The following is a 20,214-nucleotide window of genomic DNA, read 5'->3' on the forward strand; positions in this document are numbered from 1 at the left end:
GGACATTAGTATTTTGTAATCCATGATTGAGTTGCCCTTTCGAAAACAACACAACTTTTGGGGCTAAAAAACATACGAATTATCCACAATGGATCCTCTAGGAGCAAGTTCAAGCGTCGTAGATATCACATCACTTCCTAAATGGTCGTCCACACCGGTGCCATTGTATCCTAACGCAGTGCAAGACGAGCAAAACTCTTTCCTACCAACACCATTTCCTGTCCGTAAAGACGTCAATGATAGGGTCACTCTATGGTAAAAAAAATATTTCCTCTATATACCGAGTATAATTTAGCTTTCTGTTGCTACTAGAGTCTTAAATAGTGGCTTTAAAATTAGTACTGGAAGCTGCTTATTTTATAAAGGATATGGTTACCGTGATTTTGAACTTTCGAATCTGTCATAGGCTCACGTGACTTCGAGCTAAATGATAAAAGTATGTTCAGTCAAAAAATCATTGTTGTCGTAATTTCTTAGATATCTCGCAGAAAAATGGTTCGTGTAAACCTTATGAGAATATCAACGGAGCTTTTTAAGCCAATACTTTTTAATTTTGCAAGGATTTCGGATTCTATATTAATTTGATAAAATGAACTACCAAGATGTAAATAGGACCAAGAATGTAAATGTGAATGTAACCAAAAACGTATCATACACTATAGGTAATTTGGTCAGTCACATATTATATGTGGCAAAGCAGTTTCGTATCAAACAAGGCTATTGTCTTTTATAGCACTAATTGTTATGTTTCTACAAAACACATTGAACTTTTGGCATCTCTCCATGAGTAAACAACAAGTTTTGTATTTTTTCCACCATTGTAAAAAACCCTGGAAATGCTCTGGATTGATCTATGAAGTCAGTTATTGCATGATTAAGTCAGAAATTAAACCCTGAAACAACCTCTTGGCTGATCCAAGTCAGGGCACAGCTAACTCACAGATCAAACCCTGAAACATCCTCTTGGCTGATCAAAGTCAGGGCACAGCTAACTCACAGATCAAGCTCTGGAACAACCTCTGGGCTGATCTAAGTCAGGGCAGGACTAACTTACAGATCGAACCCTGAAACAACCTCTGCGCTGATCTAAGTCAGGGCACAGCTAACTCACAGACCAAACTATGGAACAACCTCTTGGCTGATCTAAGTCAGGACACGGCTAACTCGCGGAGCTAACCCTGAAACAATCTCTGGGCTGGTCTAAGTCAGCACATGACTGATTGATGGAAGCCAAAAACCAAGCAATGACAGTCGTCAAAGCCTTTCTTTTTTCCCCATACCAGGTGTGGTGACATCACTAGCCTTAGAGCAACAGCTATCGTAAATACCACCAACGAAAGCTTGAGTGACAAAGGGGAGCTGAGTCAAAGAATCCACAGCGCTGCTGGGCCAGAACTGCTTATAGAATGCCGACAGCAATTAATAGGTATTAATAATCTCTAATAATAATCAACATCTAAAGAGTTTTAAAAATGTATGGAATTAGTTTAAATGCGATAATAATGAAAATGATAATAATAACACAATAGGATAATAATAAGATATTACCAATTATCAATGAATTATGTTATAATATACACTATACAATTTATTGGAGCTTTATGGAAGAGAAATATGCTATACTGCAGTCATTTAGGTACATTATTTACCACCCATTCGTTACAAAAATAAATTGATGATAATATTGTTTTTACTTTATTGAAGGTTGTAGAACTGGTGAAGCTAAAATGTCTGAAGGTTACAACTTACCCGCAAGGTAAAGAAAAGGTTTTCTGCCTCCTTTAGAGCGTAGATTGATCTCAGTTCACCTCACCCAACAGTGCACAGTATAAAACTAAGACCAGTCCTGGTAAAATAAAGTTTTCTCCCTCCTTTAGAGCATAGATTGATCTCAGTTCACCTCACCCAACAGTGCACAGTATAAAACTAAGACCAGTCCTGGTAAAATAAAGTTTTCTCCCTCCTTTAGAGCATAGATTGATCTCAGTTCACCTCACCCAACAGTGCACGGTCTAAGACTAAGACCAGTCCTGGTAAAATAAAGTTTTCTCCCTCCTTTGGGGCGTAGATTGATCTTAGTTTACCTTACCCAACAGTGCACAGTGAAAAAAAAAGAAGAAATTTGAAAATTTTAATTTTCTTATCTTACCTGTAACACTTAAAAATGGAAACAAAAATAGTTTTCCTAAATTTTTTGTCATGACCATATTTACTTGTTTAAGTGCCGTGGCGCTTAATACATGCTTTTGGTTTAATATGCAGGGTTAATTCAGGAGTGGCATTTATTCGAGGGTGGTTTGTTTTTTTTTTAATGTGTTTACCATATCCTGTACGTAATGTGTTGCCAATGATTTAATACAAAATGACATACAATAATGTTCAGAAAATACAAATTACCAATGTGTTTTTTGTATGGATGAAAGGGGCACTTTTTCCGGGGCAGCAGCTTAATTAGTGGCATTAGGTGCAGCGCTTATTTGAGCCTGGTAGAATTTAATTGTTGGGCAAGTGCTGGTCAACAGTCGGCCGACTATCGACCAACAGTCGGACGATATTCGACCAACACGTGTGGGCTGGTCATGAAGTACACGATTACCATAGTTACTGTAAGGTAGAATAATCCATACATTAAAAGAGTTTTTATTTTATTTTTAGATATGTGATTCATACTGTTGGCCCTCGATACAATACTAAGTACAAGACAGCAGCTGAGAGTGCATTGTTTTCATGTTATCGTAATGTTATGAGGATTGTAAGGTATTACTTTATGTATATATGTATATATATTGATACAATAATACCGACAGTGCTTCTCAGTAGCACATACTAAATTGTCGTCATGACAAAGATATTGTTGGATGTCAATCAAGACGTTTCCATGACATTCTATAAACTGCCATGTGCCCATAAAACTTTGTCTCTTTTCATGACGATAATATCATTACACTAAATGAATGCAAATCATTTTCTTTCTGTCTTTCTGTCTGTACATCTGTCTGTCTGTCTGACTGACTCTCTAGATGCCCTGATCAAGGTGTTGGAAGAGCTGGGCTCATTTTCTGTCAGTGCGTCAGAACTAAAGCAGATGATAAGTCTGTTGCATAAGTTGGGTAATTTATAGATATCATATAATTTTTTTTGACAACGTGGCTTTCTGATTATTCCTTCCAATTCCTAAAGGGAGAACAAGCTTGAGACTCTGGGTCTTTGTGTTATTAACACTCCTAAAAGAGGATACCCACCTGAAGATGGTGCACATATAGCATTACGTAAGTTTTTCCCCATAGCACTATGATTTACTGACAGAGGTCCTTAACTTGGCAAGCAGATCGCAAAATAGTCACCATTCATTATGACTGGCCAAATAAGTTTTAGCCCATCATACCTCATTTCTGGCTCAAACACCGCTGGTCTAAATGACCAGCAAGGCAAGGATTTGATTAGACAAGTTTCAATGGACTACTTTGACGATGCCTAGCAAGGTATTATGGGTCAAACAGGGGGAAAACAAAACAATGCTGATATAATGACCCCACAATATTTGAGAAATTTCATGGGGCTAAAGTAAATTTAGGCAAAGTTAAAGTCAAGGCACGCTGGGCCAGCAGTCTTCTTTATTAACACCTAAGTGCAAGAAGGTTGTCATAGAACATTAGTAATTTAGTGAGGAATACAGGAATACATTAAAAGACAAAAGAAAAAGTTCAGCTTCAGTGATCTTCTTTTGTTTTTTAATATAATTCCTATCCCACTAAATCACTAATGTTCTATTTTCGTATGACAACGTTCTTGCAAGTAGGTGTATTTATTATTGAAGCAATTGTCCATTTATACATGATTATAATCTCTGTGTCTTTAGGAACTGTTCGTCGATTTTTAGAGAAGTACACAGAGACGGTTGAAAAAGTTGCATTTGTAGTGGAGGGAGCCGAAGAGGTATACTGTAGTAACTTATTATTTTTACCAAATTGAATTATAACATAGCTGATAATTTTCATCAATCATTCAGGGTTTTCATTAAGTTTTCAAAGGGGAAGATTATGAACTGCTGGAGAGTCATGGGGCCCAAGTGAGCTATTAATGGTAGTTTAAGCCAGAGAATTTGGCTCAGTTACTGGAGTGTTCTCTGATCCCCAACCCTTAATGAAAACCCTGATCATTGATATCAAATAACATTTAATTATGTATTCTTTTCTCAGACTATTTATAGGAAAATTATGCCGATATATTTTCCAAGAAATAAGAATGAAGAAGACTATGTACTGAAGATAATGCCTAAAGATATTGGTGAGTTTATTACTATTATTGTTGAAGTGTGACCTGTGAGCAGGTGATCTTGCCTCAAAGAGCACAAAGGATTACTTGTCAAAGCAAACAGTTCCTAAAACCCAGTCTCCTATTTCATAATATCTCATGGTAATCAAAATGGCGGCTGGTGACTAATTAAGACAACACCAATTTTTTTCTTACTTTTATTGCATTTATGCTTTGTTTTTATTAATTTTAACTGCTCATAGGGCAAGGGGAAGCTTTTCTGGTACATGAAACATAAAAAAATTTTCAAGTAAAGTTAGAAGTTATAATTTCAAGACGTATTTTAAAAAGGTTAACTCAAAATATGTCTCCATTTTGAAATTCATCATGGAACTTTTGGTGATGCAATGAAAATGCTTCTGATTGGTTAATATTAACCGGAAATGCATGCGCAAGTTTGATGTCTCATTATCATTTTGCTTTTACTTCTACTTTCCTCAGCTACACATGGATTTCATAAAAATCTAATTTTAATTTTGCATTTCATTCCTAAATTGAAAGGTAACGAAGAGGGAGAACCTATTATCCCAGAGCGACAGATCAGAATCAGCGACACTCTAGCCTCAACAGACAGGGATGATGATGATGAAATTGAACAAGCAGAGGACATGTTAGATATTCAAGAAATGCATGTTGGGCAGCATGCGTTTGCAGCGATGCAGGGTGACCATGATCAAATGTCTCGACAAAGAGCACATAGATCGCCAGAAGAGATGCATGTAGCTGAGCGACAAAGAATGTGAGATTTTTAAAGATTTGTGATATTTTGATTGCATATCTGTCAGCATGCATTTGCAGCTATGCAGGGTGACCATGATCAAATGACTCGACAAACGGAGCACATAGATCCCTGGAAGGGATGCATGTAGCTGAGTGATAAAAATTAATATTCAGGGTTCATGCTACTCCTTGAAATCCTTGAAAACTCCTTGAATTGAAAAAACGTTTTAAAGGGCGCTTGAAAAGCTCTTGAAAATAGAGAAAACGCCAAAACTCCTGGGATACTCCTTGAATTTAATGCAAACATAATGATATTTTTAACTTTTGTTTTAAAATATAACGATTAAAATTGATTGAAAAGTTTGCGTATATATTTGCGTATAGCCTAGCTGAATATCTGGGTACTTCTGGTAAGAATGCATATATTAAAGATCTATTTATCTAAGCTAGTGGCCCCGGCTGAATTAGCTGCACTGTAACATTGAATCAATGCTTAAACCACGTTCTAATACGAAAACCTTTGTCTTTGAAAATCGAATTTTTGTGCTTGAAAAGTGCCTAAAAAGTCCTTGAATTTTGTAACGAAAATGTAGCACGAACCCCTGAATATTATTAATTAAAATTAATTAATTATGTAATGTTTTTCATGTCTCATTTCTAGATATCAAAGATGGCTTCGCAGAGCTCATACTGAAGACTTCTCTGCATTCAGACAGCAAAAGATGCTCTATCAATCAGGTTAGACTTTCAAATCTAACACTATCACTTTGAAAATAATGAAGAGAAGGGTGCAGTAGTTTAAATCCTTTTAACTCTCATATTTAGGTTTCATTTCCTTAAATTCCTTGGATCACATAGGATTAGAATTTTTTAGGCTTTCCATTTTCCTTAGAGGGTTTTTCAACAGAAATATCCAGTTTTTCTCTCTCCCAAAAGCTAAACATAATGATGAATGAATTCCAAGTTCATCTGTGAGTTGGCAGTGCCTTGAGGTTGATCGGCCCATGCAGAGCTTGTTTCCTGGTTGATCTGCAAGTTAGCCATGCCCTGATTTAGATCAGCCCAGAGCTTGTTTCCTGGTTTATCTGTGAGTTAGCCATGTCCTGACTTAGATCAGCTAATAGGTTGTTTCAGGGTTCAATCTGTGAGTTAGCCTTGCCCTGACTTGGATCAGCAAGAGGTTGTTTCAGGATTTGATTTCTGACTTAACCATGCCCTACATAGCTGACTTTGCCTGAGGCTGTTACAGTATTTTGATTACATTTGAAGAACATTCCAGTGGTCTTTGTTGCTCTTTCCCTCAGTTGGGGTAACTGAACTTGACCTCATGTTTATGTACTTTTTCTTTTCAGGCGTTGATTTTCTTGGACGGCCTGTTGTGGTTTTTGTGGCACGGCATTTTAATGCTCAGTCATCTGATCTAAGCAAGGTAACAATATAGCATGTTCTATTAAATGATTGTTGTTCATGTTTCATTGATCGTAGAACTATAGCACTGCTCACCCCCAACCAACGAGAAAACCCTCGTAGCATATAGGAGAGAACAACACATCAAACAAACTCAATTCACATGTGGCGACCGCAGGGCTCGAACCAGCGACCCAACCTGTTGGACTCACAGCGGTGAAAGATGACGCATTAGCCACGAACTCCACCCGTGCTTCCCATACCCATCCCATGCTATTTATTATGTAGTAGTAAATAATTTTTCATTTATTTTAAATTTCAGGCTGTTGCATATTTTGTTAATGTTCTGGACAAAATAGTGAATAGAGAGTATGTTGTGGTATATTTCCACACACACAGTGCCGTAGAAAACCAGCCGCCACTGTCATTCCTGAAGGATCTGTATCACATAGTTGATCACAAGTGAGAAAACGATGAGATTTACTGCCCAGGAGGTTCAGATAGGGAAAAACTGTGCCCAATGTCTTGAAAATATGGACGGAGGCTGTTAAACTGAAGTCCGTTTTCAAAACCGAGGGTACAGATTTTCCCTATCCGGACCGACTTTAGCATACCAGTAAATAACTTAATTAATCTTTTCCTATTTACTTAATTTCTATTTGTTTCGCATTTGTTTCATTTTCTAACAATCTGTTTTCCCATGTGTGTGCTTGGATGACGTTAGCCTTACATGAGGATACACGGCCGCAGGCAGAGATAGGGAATACCACCCCCTCATTCAGTCAATCACAATGCACAATTTTTTAGATACCGAACTGGAAAAAAATAAAAATCCTACATTTTTTGTCAGAGAAAACATTTGTCATCTCCCATGGAATTGGAGAAAAATTCCAAGAAATAGGGAGGGGTCTAGATGGGGTATGTACATGTATGTGTGGCTACCCATGCATCAAGAGAGATCACTTAGTGATCATGTACTGCCATTCAGTTGGAACTGTGCGGTACCCCATGAAGGGGTGGGCAGTTAAGGAACTTTATTTAAAAGGATTTTCCTGATGTACAATTTTGTCTTTATATGTGGTAATTATAAAATATTTATTGTTTCATCTTCTTGATTTTCTGTAGGTATCGGCGTCACCTCAAAGCATTTTACATTGTCCATCCAACACTTTGGGCCAGGGTGGTGACGTGGTTCTTTACTACCTTCACGGCATCAAGTATTAAAGATAAAGTTCATTTTATTTCTGGGATACAGTATCTGTACAACTGGATTAATCCTGATCAACTGGATGTACCTGCTTTCGTACTGGAACATGACATGAAGGTTTGTATGAAAATGGCTCTTGATATCAATGCTGCTGCTGCTGCTGATGATGATGGTGTTGGTGATGATGATGTTAATGATGATGATGTTAATGATGATGATGTTGATGACAATGATGATGATGATAATGAGATGTTAATGATGATGATGATGGTGTTGGTGATGATGATGTTAATGATGATGATGTTGATGACAATGATGATGATGATAATGAGATGTTAATGATGTTGATGATGATGATGATGATTATGAGATGTTAATGATGATGATGATGGTGGTGGTGGTGATGATGATAATATGACGAAGTTGATTGATGTTAATATTGGGGATGATGATAATGATGGTGATGGCGTTGGTAATGATAGTGGTGATGAGACGATGACGATATCTATTGATGATGATGAGATGATGAAGTTAATGATGGTAATATGATAGTGATCATGATGGTAATGATGTGATAGTGGTGGTGACAGTAATGATGTTGATGGTGATGATGACGATGATGATGATGATGATGGAGGTCATAGTTGGGATGATAATCCTGTTTGACTGGTTATGTTAAAAAACGACCCTTTGACAATATTTATCTAATATTCAAACTGACAAAATGCTGTAATAACAATTTACTGGTTGTTTTTTCACAGGAAAATGGAACAAATTATCACACCCCGACATCAAGTTACCATACAGGAAGTCTTTAATTTTTAAGATCCTTATAAAATTTCTCCTAATTTTCTGAATCCATGTGACACTTCTAACTATTAAAGTTTTACATTGTGTAGAACTGCAGAAATTATCCATACCCACCCCCCCCCCCCAACAGAGGAATTTGGAATTTGTGAGGGGTCGGGGACTGGTTGTCAAAGAAAGAACAATATTACAGAGTTTGTATGGAAGAAAATTGGAATTTGCAGGGGTGGGGGCTATTTAAAAAAGTTCCTCTTTGGGGTGTATGGCTTATTATTTCTGGAACTACACGTTCTTTAGAAAATGTCATGATTACGAAACAAATTCAAATCAAATGATAAGTTTTCAAAATTAGTAAAATGGAAAAAATGTATGAATTAAACAATATTTGGCTACTAATACCTGCAATAATGCTTAAGCAACATCATCGTTAGGTTGCGTGATTGAGGTGCTGTTACTCAGGGAAAGTTAGAAATGAAGCTTGTGTTGAATGAGACAACTTTCACGACGCACCAGTTTTGCATTCAATGTTTTGGAAGACCAATTTGCACAGGCTTAGCCTCATTTATATATCAGCTATTCACAGGTACCATTTAATGTCTGTTGCATTTCAAACCATTGGTATTGTTCAAGCTGCACATTCTTTACATTACAGATGACTTTTGCAAAATTTGCAAATGATTTGCTCTTAAGCGAAGCTAAGCCTGCGCAGATGAGTCTTTAGTCATAAAACACAGTGATATTTACTGAATGAGAAAAGGGACAATAATAAGCAGCAAGCAACCAGCTCCTCATCTTTTTTACCAAGAAAGTTTCACAATATTACAAGTATTTATGCTACTTGTTTTACAGTCACCATGGATCTTTATCACACATCAGCCATGTTGACAGTAGATGTCCCCCACACAGCCTCGTATTTAAGCCCTTTAGGATAAGATCATGTGGGGTTAAGCAAAGTTTCTATTTTCATAGCCATGGGGATAAACATAGTGCCATTGCACACAAGTTTTAGCTTAGTATTTCACTGCGTTTATGTTCTAGTTTTCAAGGTTAAATGAAAGTGGTGTGGAAATGATGTACTGGAAGTGATGTACTGTACTTGTAATTTTTTTCTCCATTGACATTTTTCTTGAAGTTATTTTTACATCCAATGTGAACACGATGGACCAACGAAATTGGAAAATGAGAGTTGAAGTTCTCATACAGCGATTATTAATTTTGGAAAGAAATAAGCCTTCGAAGTTTTTTGTGGCGTTTTTTTCATCAATCACAATAATGACTAGCCTCCTTCGCAGCTGTTCTTAGGGTCGTCATGCAACGTTCTTTTTGTGGGAAGGGAAACGTTGCGTGAAGACCCTAAGAATGGCTGCAAAGGAGGCTAAATAATGACTGACATAATTTAAAATAACCTTCTGTAAATTTTTTTACAAATAAGCAAAATGATAGAGCTAAATTTCGTTATAGAATATAAAATCAGAATTAGATGAATCATGTATACCCATATTTAAACGGCAAACTGAAATTCTCAATATTAATCAATTGAGTCCTGCTGTTGTACTGTTGTATTTTATTGTAGTTCTAAGCTTTGGCTGTCTACAGGTATCGTCCGGGTGACAATGATAAAATGTTTATACCGCACCAGAAAAAATACAATAGAGAAAAAATATATTTCTATAGATATGATTATGATAATAAAAGGAATTTCAAAACATAAAATGAAGTTGATGGTTATTAACCTGAGAATGATGGTTCTTTTGTTTTAAAGAGAAATGCTGATTGTTTGACTCTATGTTTATTCAGTTGTCATGGGATACTTGACCTTGTTTATTCAGTTGTCATGGGATACTTGATCTTGTTTATTCAGTTGTCATGGGATACTTGACCTTGTTTTTAGTTACCATGGGATACTTGACCTTGTTTTTAGTTACCATGGGATACTTGACTTTGTTTTCAGTTACCATGGGATACTTGACCTTAGTTTCAGTTGTCATGGGATAATTGACCTTATTTTCAGTTTCCATGAGATACTTCACCTTAGTTTCAGTTGCCATGGGATAATTGACCTTAGTTTCAGTTGCCATGGGATCCTTGACTTTGTTCAAATTGGAATTAAATCATATCAGTTCCCAGTTACCCAGCTCCTTGAGTAGTTTTTTTGTTCTTTAGCCTTTGGCCCTTTTTTGTTGGTCATAGGATTTTCTGAATTAACTTTAGTACAGGGACAGAGGAGCACCCTAAAAAGTGTGGGGTTAAGATTAGAAAATATAAGAGACTAGCATGGGAAAAAGTGGGGGCTAAGATTGGAAAATATAAGTAGTATGGAAAAAGTGGGGGGAAAAGTGGGACCCCTGTAGTGGACAGAATACAATGTCTTTGTTCATTCGCTGCAATTTTTCAAGTTAGTATGTTGTTTTAGCTCCAGGGTTTAGCAAATTCAAGGAAGTTCTAAGTATTGAAATATAAATTATTACCAAGACTTGAATATACTAATAATTCCAGAAAATAAGTAATGGTTGGCTGGCAATGGCCCTAACTTCAAAATCCTGATTAACGACATTTTTCTCCTGAGAAATATGCAGAATATTTTCCCCTGTCAAATTCATATTTACCGCAGTAGAGCTGGGTTTTCTGTCCAACCGGAAACGGAAGTAAATATGAACTAAACACACTATGATAATGACCAATCAGAACCCACTGCATGTCATTAGCGCGCCAAAAAAGTTGTTCCATTCTGCGCCATGTGACACCACTTTGCTGTTTTGACCGAAGAGAAGAGTGTTGTCCCTCTTTATATTTTCTCAATAAATCCTCATATTTTTGACCCATTTAGCGCTAGTTTGCATTCAAGATGAAACGCAAGGACCGCCCTTCCAGTTCCAATGCCACTGAAGAGCGCAGGAGTAAGAAAACCAAGAAAACAGCGGAGGCAGAAGACGCGCAAGAAAGCGGCAAGCTTGACTACAGTTCACCAGAGAAGCTATTTTCTTCGCTTCTTTCTCCAACTACTGCAGAAGAGTTCTTCTCTGAGTACTGGGAGAAAAAACCGCTTTTCATGCAGCGCAAAGAACCTGAGTATTATGGGACTTTGTTCTCGAAGTCTGACTTGGATAGCTTGTTGAAGAAAGAGGAAATTCTGTTCGTGCAAGATTTAAATTTGTGTCGGTATGAAGACGGCAATAAGGAATACTTAAATGGGGATATAAATACAAAGGCAACTGCTTCTCAGGTCTCCAAAGAAGTGAAAGAACGTAAGGCTACTATCCAGTTCCATCAGCCTCAACGTTTTAAGGTATTTAGTAAAAAATACTATAGAACATGCTGCAATGCATTGAGAAAAATTTAATGGAAAGAAATGTAAAATGGGAAGAGTTGTTAAAAGGATGAAAGAAAAATACGTTGTGAGAATTTTTTGATTTAACAGGGACAGAGAAGCCTAATTTTGATTGGCGGAGCTCACGACTGTTGAAGGCGTGAACATCAGGGTGGTTAGGGGTCAGGCACCATCAAAAATGTTAAAACTGAGACCCTTGGAAGTGCAATTCCTAGTGTGTTTAGGGGCATTTTCAACATATTTATTGCATTTCCTATAGATGTTTTAAATTGCAAACAAGTAATTTGAAATATGGCATTAAAATTATTGGGGTGGGGGGGGGGGGGGGAATATAGCCCCCCAGTCCACTCCCCCTTTCCCCCACCCCACCTCTCTGTGGTCCCTGTTTAATTTTTGTTTTATTAGATTTAATACATTTTTTATATTTAATATTTTAATGTTGTTTCAGGATATCTTATGGCAACTGAATGCTCATTTGGAGAGTGTGTTTGGGTGTCTAGTGGGTGCTAATGTCTACATCACCCCCCCTGACTCTCAGGGATTGGCACCCCATCATGACGACATTGAGGTATGTTTCCAGCTCAGTAGCCAGAAGATTATTAACTTACTACTATATGGGACTTTGTTTTGAAACCAAATTTCATGGATAACTTGAAACAACCTTTGTTGCTGATCAGTCAGGCAGGGCACAGCTAATTCACAGAACAAATTGGAATTTAGCAAGGGAAGAAAATGGGAGAACCTAGAGAAAAACCCTTGAATCAAACTCTATTCACATGTAATGTCAAGTCTAATAATCGAACTTAAGACCCCAGAGATGAGAGGCAAATTTCCTACCATTACTGACCATTGCTATCAGATTGGAAATTTTATGAAATATTTCCTAAAAATCTATCAACCTCGAATATTTTTCTGTTTTTTTTAGGCTTTTGTTCTTCAACTAGAAGGTAAGAAACAATGGAAGTTATACCAACCCAAGTCAGAACTTGCTCAAGACTACAGCACTGATTTTGAGCAAAAAGACATAGGGGAACCAACACATGAAATTGAATTACAGGTAAGCTATTTGAATGGAAAAGGCTATTTATTGTGGACATAAATCAAAGGTTATACTTATCCATTTGTCTCATGATTGTGGCAGGAAAGAAAACATAACCAAACAGCATAGAGCACATGCAGTATGTGTGTGCAAAAAAAATCAAATTAATGATTCTTAAAACAGCATAAAAATTTTGAAAAAAGCATAAAAAATTATAGAAATAGCATCGAAGAGTGCTCATGATAGGGCACAGGAATTCCTTCTCATAGTTCATTTTTCTTGCCTTTATTATGAACGACTCGGCAAGTTATCATCTTTTTGTTTTCTAGGAAGGAGATCTTTTGTACTTTCCCAGGGGTACAATACACCAAGCCGTTACACCTAAAGGAAGTGGACACTCTACTCACCTTACCATAAGTACCTACCAACAAAGGTAAGAAAAATATAAAATACTGTATTTATCATAATGTTTCTGTCCTGAATACAAAAAAAGATTGATTATAAAATGTATTACAAATGAGAAAAAACTGGTTTAGAAAAGTGTTAATAGAGCTAGGATAGAAATCTGTTACAGTGTTTAAGGCTTGTCCAGTGAGTCACAATCATTGCCATTACATTCCCTACTCAATGAGGCATTAAAAAATCTCTGTATGAAGTCTTATGTAGTTATTTTTCAAACATCACTTATGTGCATGATTTATAATCCTTTCTGACCCACAGTTCATGGGGCAACCTAATGTCCAGCATCTTAACGGATGCCATCGACAAGGCCATGGACACTGATGTTGAATTCAGACGTGGTCTTCCAATAAACTATTTGAATTACATGGGATTGGGGATGGTAAGTTCATAGAGAATCAGATGATTTACCTTTTTTTATACAGAAAATTAGAGTGAAGTCACTAAACCTGTGAAATAGATATTAGACTAATACACTTTAGTGCACCCTTATTCCATTGTTTTCTGTGTCTATACGTTGACTAATATTTTTTATTTCATGGGTTAAATGCCTTCACTCTAACTCTTAAGCAACCACCCTCTCTTTAGCATAAAGTTTTCAAAGTTGTTACATGCATAGTACTTACAATAACAACATTATGTATATATAAGTCACACCTAGCATTTTATTGAAATACAGCCAAAAAATTATGAATAGTCAACTCCCCTTTGTAAAATGGCTAACGGTCTTAGAATAAATAGAGGGTAAAGATTTATTAAACACAAAATGTTTTTAACATACAGCCCTTTGATTCTGACTGATCGAATTAAATTTTCAATTTAAAATAATCATTCGAAAATTGTTATCGAAATAAGTTTTTGATTTCAAGAATCACGAAGGAAAAAGGTAGAATTGATATAATAATAATAATTTTACAGCATCAAACTCCTGGGTTTGCTACAGATAACCAATTATCACTTAATTTGATCAACACAATCAATTTCTATCACCAGAGACATTCTTATCTTCAAAATAAACACTTCATAAAATCATGACACTTCATAAAACCATGTTACCGTACTTATTCAAGTAATTTTTTAAATTTTTCTCGAATTTATTTTTATTTGTACACAATTAAAGGAAGGTGATGGGAAAGCGAAATCGAAGCAAGAAGACTTTAACAACCAAGTCAAACACTTGCTTACACGCTTAGCAGACTACGTGGACGCTCATGGGACAACAGACAAAGTAGCGACTGATTTTGTGTTTAACAGACTACCTCCTTACGAGCAGAAGGTAGAAGCCACCCGAGATCAAGGTACTTATATCATTTACGAGGAATATCGTTTAGTGGTTTAGACTTTCACAAAGTCCGCCGCCTCGTCGATCGATCGCTGCTCTCAAAAATTTGTCTCAATATTCGCTCGAGAAAAAAACTCTCGCTTGAGACAGAGAGGTCGACTTGATCGAGGCAAGTCTAATAGGATTTGGTGTAAAAAATGTATGGAAGATCTTAGAGCTTAGGATGTGTGCCTAACATGAATTTTTTTTGCTTCGTTTTAACCTGCAAATACGTAGTCCAAATACTTGCTTGTTTGGGGCTATATTCCGCAGAAACAAAATCTTTAACTAGAAATGTTTGTAGTTTTGTGTTGCATACCTTCACAGAGAAAAATCTCTCAATGCCTATTTTAACGTAGATTGTTCTATGTATTTATTTTATTTTTAGAAATTTGCCCCGCCGATAAGGCAGGGCGACAAAAAATTGGTCTATAGACTCATTGAGTTGTTCCCCTCCACGGAAATCTTTAGTAAAAGGCGAAAGATTTATGCGATCTGAAGGGAAACCAGAGTACCTGAAAATTGAAATCCAAAAAAGGGGGCTATCATCGCGACTTCTTATCACATGTGGGATGCATTGAGTGCATCGTGATTGGTCCTTGGTTCTATGGTTTGTTCTATTGATACGCTACTACGCATGACAGAATGTTTATTCACCAACTCCGACATTCGTAATTCGAGAAATGAGACTATCTTAAGCAAAATCTATTTGGTTTGATAGTTCAGATAGTTCTTTAACTTTAAGCTTTTTTAGATAACCTCAGATTCTTTCCAAAGCATTGTATTTTCTTGATGTAACGCTGTTCGTGTGACGTGACGCGTGACAACCCTCGTGGTCTTTTATCGGAATTCGTTTTTATTTGAATTACATGATCACGTGTTAGAGATGATTCAAGCATTGGTTTAAAGGAAAGTTTTTATTATCAGTTTACGTTGGAATGTCTACTTTTTGAACCAATATGGGCATGACTTGCTACGTTAAAGGAAACCATTGCACTCCCTCGAAAACATGGAAATATACGAAAGTTACTTTTTCATCGCTTAAAAATTACGTTTTTATTTTGTATCAATAAAGGGACAATGCCAATCCTTTTTATGCTCGAAGAATTACAGTTCTTCGTTGCTCGACGAGTGTAGATCAGTAGATCAGTAGATATCTCTAGCTCAATAATCTCAAAGATAAAATGTGTGTTGGTCTTCCTGTGGTTTACATTAAGGAGCCCATAGAATAAGGGACGGACCATTAGATTTGGAGTGGGGGGGTTTGTGCAGGAATTTTTTTACGGCCCATGGCTGTGCAGGAATTTTTTTCTGGCATTTTCCTTATGCACGGTTTTTTTCACTCTTTTAAACTGTGCTCGATTTTTTTTTTTTTTTTTTTTTTTTTGCCCAAATCCATCCCTCAAAAATCTAATGGTCTGTCCCTAAGTCTATAGCTTTTTTTTCTGTCCAATCAATAGGCGAGAGCGAAAAACCACCGACAGCAGACAGCAAAGTGAAATTCCGCTATCCCGAATATGTTCGGATTTCTGTCGGAGATGCGGATAATATTCCTATTGGCGTATTCGAAGCGGGACAAGATAGCGACGATGAAAATGATGAAATGTCTGAAGAAGGAGAAGAAGAACCTGAGGTAGAACTTGGTATTTTCAATTCCTTTTTTTATATAGAAAACTGGCGCTTAGGGTTCAAAATAGGCACCCAATTTTATTGATTCAGGTGGTGGGTACTCATGAATAATGACTACCCATCCTTCAGAGATCTGGGATTGGTTGTACGAAGCCTGAATAACGCTATCCAACGGATAAATCTTATCCAGTGGATAAATTTATTGGATAACAGCATCGACTTATCCACTGGATAAGGATTTATCCACGGGTTGGCGCTATCCAGGTTTCGTACAACCGGGCCCTGCTAAAATGCTCGAAAAAGTTTGTCCGTAAGTGAGCATTTCTATACATAAATACGTTGTTTAGCATCCCTACAAACAGGCAATACATCCATTTTTTGCTATTTGACTTAGGTTTCCAGATATCTGAGTAAAAAAACAAAAACAAACAAAAAAACAAAAAAAACAAAAACAAAAAACAAACAAAAAAAAAACCAGGATTTCATTTCCAGAGTCGTTGCATACACAACCTTCCCCTCTAAATCGGTTTCCTTAAGATGGCAATTGTTTTGACCTTATTTCTTAAGTTTCTTGCGACTGAACAGAGTAACAACAGACTAGCTGTTGCCTTTCTTTCAAGTCGCGCACGAAATCGTACAACTTGCGTCCCGAGGAAATAAGTTTTGGTGGACACCCAAAACATTTCAAGAGCAAGTGCCTATGGAATGTTATGGAAACGCCTTAATTGACGTCCACCAAAACTGAGCCTTATTTTCTCCTCACGGCTAATAGGCCCTTTGCAGTTCAGTAATCACGTGCTGATTAATTCACTGAGAGCAAATGAATGAACATCTTGATTTCCCTGGGTGAAATATACTGGTGAGCAAAAAAACTTTCTACAACCTGTTTCGAGAGATCGTGATAAAAATACATTTCGTGACACACTGGTTACACATCGTTTCTTTCAGTTCTTTACAAGTAGCTAAAAAGAATCACCAATAAAAAAAAAATTTGCTTACCAGTACAGACAAGTGACCGTTAACTGCAAAGACCTATTGTACGATTTCGCGCGTGTGATTTGAAAGCATTGTAGGAGAATAACAAACTATTACAAAAATTTATTTTTGCATGTCATTTTTATCTCTCATAAAGGATGAATCCATGGAAGAAAGCGAGGAAGAAGAGAAACCCAAGAAAAAAGGAAAGTCCAAAAAGGAAACAGCAAAGCAGAAGGTAAAGAAAGGGAAAAAGAAACAGAAGGACGAAAGTGAAGAGGAAGATGAAGAAGACGAAAGTGAAGAGGAGACCAAAGGCAAAGCTAAAAAAGGCAAAGGAAAAAGGGAAGAGAAAAAGGGAACGAAGAAATCCAAGGAAAAGAAAAGCAAGAAAGGGAAGAAGGAAGAAGAAAGTGAAGAAGAGGAGGAAGACGAAGAGGAATCAAGCGAAGAAGAAAAGCCCAAATCCAAGAAAGGCAAAGCTAAAAAGGATGCGCAGAAAAAGAAAACCGAGAAAGGAAAGAAGAGTGAGTGTCTGTTAATCCACTTCTTGTTTAATGTATATAATGTTGTCTTGTAAGTATACAAGTGTGGGTGTGTGTCGGGATGGGAGGGGAGGGGGGAAGGGCTCACGGAGAGAATGAGACCATTCGCCTGCCCCTCATCACGATTGTTTGCTTATTTATTTTCCTTTTTTCTAAATAAATCAAATAAATAAATGGAAAATGAGGGTGTTAAATCAACCAACATGGTGGCTGTTTCATTGTTATTTATATCAAGATTTTGAGTCATGTGGTTGCACCCCAAGAATAGAACTAAACAGTCGCAGTTTTCATTTACCTTCTTTCTTCCCTCTCATTTTTGTTGGTGGCGTTGCGAGCTCTTCTTCAGTCAAGTTATCAAATGAGTATTCCGGTTTTGCGTCTACATATCTACGCTTCGCAAATGGCTTTTCCTCGACTTTAATATGCTCTGACAAAGCTAACACTGCTTGGCGCAAATTGTCTTTAATTCTTTCAACGGATTTTTTACCCAGGCAAGAAAAAATCGGAAAGTGAAGACGACGAAGATGACGATGAGGAAGACAAGAGTTTTGATATTGGTGAGCAAGACACTGGAGAAGACAGTGATGACGAAGATGAGTCTGATGACGATGATGATGAGGGTCCATGGGTTTACGTACATCATTCTCTTAATAACATCAGAGCTAGTCACATGATGAATCCACAGGAGGTAAGTACAGTTGAACTTCACTAAAAAAAACACCCGACTTTGATCCAAGCGGAAGGTACCCACGTACTCGAGGTACCTCGTTTTAGCATTTCCCAATTACACGCACCCACGCCATCGAGGCACCTTGTTACAACATATCCCAATTACACGCACCCATGTAATCGGGGCTCCCTGTTAGAGCATTTCCCAATTACGCGCGCGAAATCGTACAATTTGCCGTTGCGACGAAGTAGGTTTGGTAAACGTCAATCAAGGCGTTTCTATGACATTCCATAGGCACGTATCCTTAAAAACTTTGTGTTTTCCGACCGTACTAATATAGAAACATTTTGATTGAAGTCCACCAAAATTTTATGTTGTCGTGACGGCAAATTGTTACGATTCTGCGCGTGCTGGAGAGACACTAAAGTGAAGGACGATTCGCAACGACGATTTTTCACGATACACCGTTGCGCAAAAAAATTGATGCCCTGTAACATGCCACGTACAACGATTTTTGGACTCGGTAACGCGTTGAAAGTTTTTGATTCAGTTTCAAAAACTCGCAACGCGCAATGGCGAAGTCTCTGCAGTTGATTCTTGTAACAGCTCCATAAGAAAAACCTTTTCTCTTTTTTTTTTCAGCCTTCAGTACTGAAGTTTGCAATCTCGTACAAGGACGCACTGCTGCACTTGTTCCATAACCGCTATGATTTTATTCCTCTGAAGAGTCTTCCTCTTAAAGAACCCGAGAGTTTATATCTTATAACCTCTCTGTGGTCAGAAGGGTTGATAAAAATCAAGGATTGATGACAAACCAATCATGATGCTTGTTAGTTTTCTGTGTTAAAACCAGTTAAAATGTTTGTTAGTTTTTTACGTTACGAGAACTAAGGACCCAATCAGAATGTTTGTTACATTTGTAGCGAAAATTAAGGAACCAATGAGAAGGTTTGTACCTTGTTTATTTTTTCTTGAGAAAAGATTTTTGTGAGAACGAACTAGAGGATCAATAATATTTGGTGAAACTTTACAGGAAACTTTTCCAAAGGTAGTCCAAGTTTTTTTGTGTAAGTCAAGAAGCAAAAAGTTTTGATTTCCATTGTTAGACATAATACTTGATGTACTTTGTTTCGTTTAGTTGTTCATCCACCACAACCTCATGTTCTGTTAAACAGGCGAGATATGTTTATCTTAGCCTGCGTTGCTTGAAGGTCTGCGGCTTTGCGAAGAAGGGGAAAGGCAAGAGAACACGAGAAAAACCTTTCCTCTTATCTTCATCCACAATACCGCAGACAGGCGTCAACGCAGGCTAAGTTTATCTGGAAGGGGTTTTCTAATAAGGGAGATATTAGCAAAAACAAGAAAGATAAATTTATAAGATATAAAGAGGTAATAACAATTGACATATAATGCTGACAATTTGTCAATAAAACATTAACATGGTTTATATCGAAATGTTTTCAAATTGAGTTTATTAAAATATCTTTCATGGAATAAAATTTTGCGTTGTTCCTACGTATTTATCTTCGTATTTACTTTGAAAAATTCTGCGGTTTTGGATGCACTTCGACATCCAACGATTCCTTATGCTGTACCAGCAGTTTTACATGTTGTGCACAATTTCTCCGCTTCTGACTTCTGACAGATTTTCTTTTCTCAAAAAGCAGCACTTTTAACACTGAAGTTAGACCAGAAAACATCACATTTGCTCATTAAAAAAGCCATTGTGCACATCCTGTGCTATATCAACTATAAAACCATATGCGTTGAGGTTGCGTTACTGCGGTTTTCGA

General features: G+C 37.0%; 2 protein-coding genes and 1 non-coding gene across 3 annotated transcripts; 2 read left to right on the forward strand and 1 right to left on the reverse strand.

Moving 5' to 3' along the window:
• Window positions 1-10,168, forward strand: LOC116305320 (protein GDAP2 homolog). The gene is made up of 13 exons (XM_031715207.2): window positions 1-255; window positions 1,284-1,426; window positions 1,705-1,756; window positions 2,656-2,757; window positions 3,181-3,269; window positions 3,860-3,936; window positions 4,200-4,287; window positions 4,816-5,053; window positions 5,696-5,772; window positions 6,387-6,463; window positions 6,764-6,903; window positions 7,567-7,765; window positions 8,410-10,168. Exons 1-13 carry the CDS (start codon window positions 89-91, stop codon window positions 8,464-8,466), a joined length of 1,506 nt encoding a protein of 501 aa, XP_031571067.2. The 5' UTR covers window positions 1-88; the 3' UTR covers window positions 8,467-10,168.
• Window positions 10,169-11,207: 1,039 nt separating this feature from the next.
• On the forward strand, window positions 11,208-19,908 carry LOC116305330 (ribosomal oxygenase 2). Its single transcript, XM_031715228.1, has 10 exons — window positions 11,208-11,741; window positions 12,232-12,351; window positions 12,709-12,840; window positions 13,152-13,255; window positions 13,543-13,663; window positions 14,402-14,579; window positions 16,063-16,235; window positions 17,364-17,733; window positions 18,243-18,439; window positions 19,064-19,908. Exons 1-10 carry the CDS (start codon window positions 11,301-11,303, stop codon window positions 19,226-19,228), a joined length of 2,001 nt encoding a protein of 666 aa, XP_031571088.1. The 5' UTR covers window positions 11,208-11,300; the 3' UTR covers window positions 19,229-19,908.
• Window positions 14,996-15,117, reverse strand: LOC116305332 (U5 spliceosomal RNA). Its single transcript, XR_004198157.1, has one exon. It is a non-coding gene; the product is annotated as a U5 spliceosomal RNA (small nuclear RNA).
• Window positions 19,909-20,214: the final 306 nt, after the last annotated feature.

The sequence above is a fragment of the Actinia tenebrosa genome, unplaced genomic scaffold, assembly GCF_029948245.1.
Source record: "Actinia tenebrosa isolate PJP-AT-01 unplaced genomic scaffold, QUT_ActTen_1.0 PGA_scaffold5__44_contigs__length_20552954, whole genome shotgun sequence".
Classification (NCBI taxonomy): Eukaryota; Metazoa; Cnidaria; class Anthozoa; order Actiniaria; family Actiniidae; genus Actinia; species Actinia tenebrosa.

Excerpts from the sequence above, each read along its gene's own strand:
- LOC116305320 (XM_031715207.2), top strand. The coding sequence starts at position 89 with ATGGATCCTCTAGGAGCAAGTTCAAGCGTCGTAGATATCACATCACTT. Across the intron at positions 1,757-2,655 it reads GGTTACAACTTACCCGCAAG|ATATGTGATTCATACTGTTG; the intron begins GTAAAGAAAAGG and ends TTTTATTTTTAG. Across the intron at positions 5,054-5,695 it reads GTAGCTGAGCGACAAAGAAT|ATATCAAAGATGGCTTCGCA; the intron begins GTGAGATTTTTA and ends TCTCATTTCTAG.
- LOC116305330 (XM_031715228.1), top strand. The coding sequence starts at position 11,301 with ATGAAACGCAAGGACCGCCCTTCCAGTTCCAATGCCACTGAAGAGCGC. Across the intron at positions 16,236-17,363 it reads AAGGAGAAGAAGAACCTGAG|GATGAATCCATGGAAGAAAG; the intron begins GTAGAACTTGGT and ends TCTCTCATAAAG. Across the intron at positions 18,440-19,063 it reads ACATGATGAATCCACAGGAG|CCTTCAGTACTGAAGTTTGC; the intron begins GTAAGTACAGTT and ends TTTTTTTTTCAG.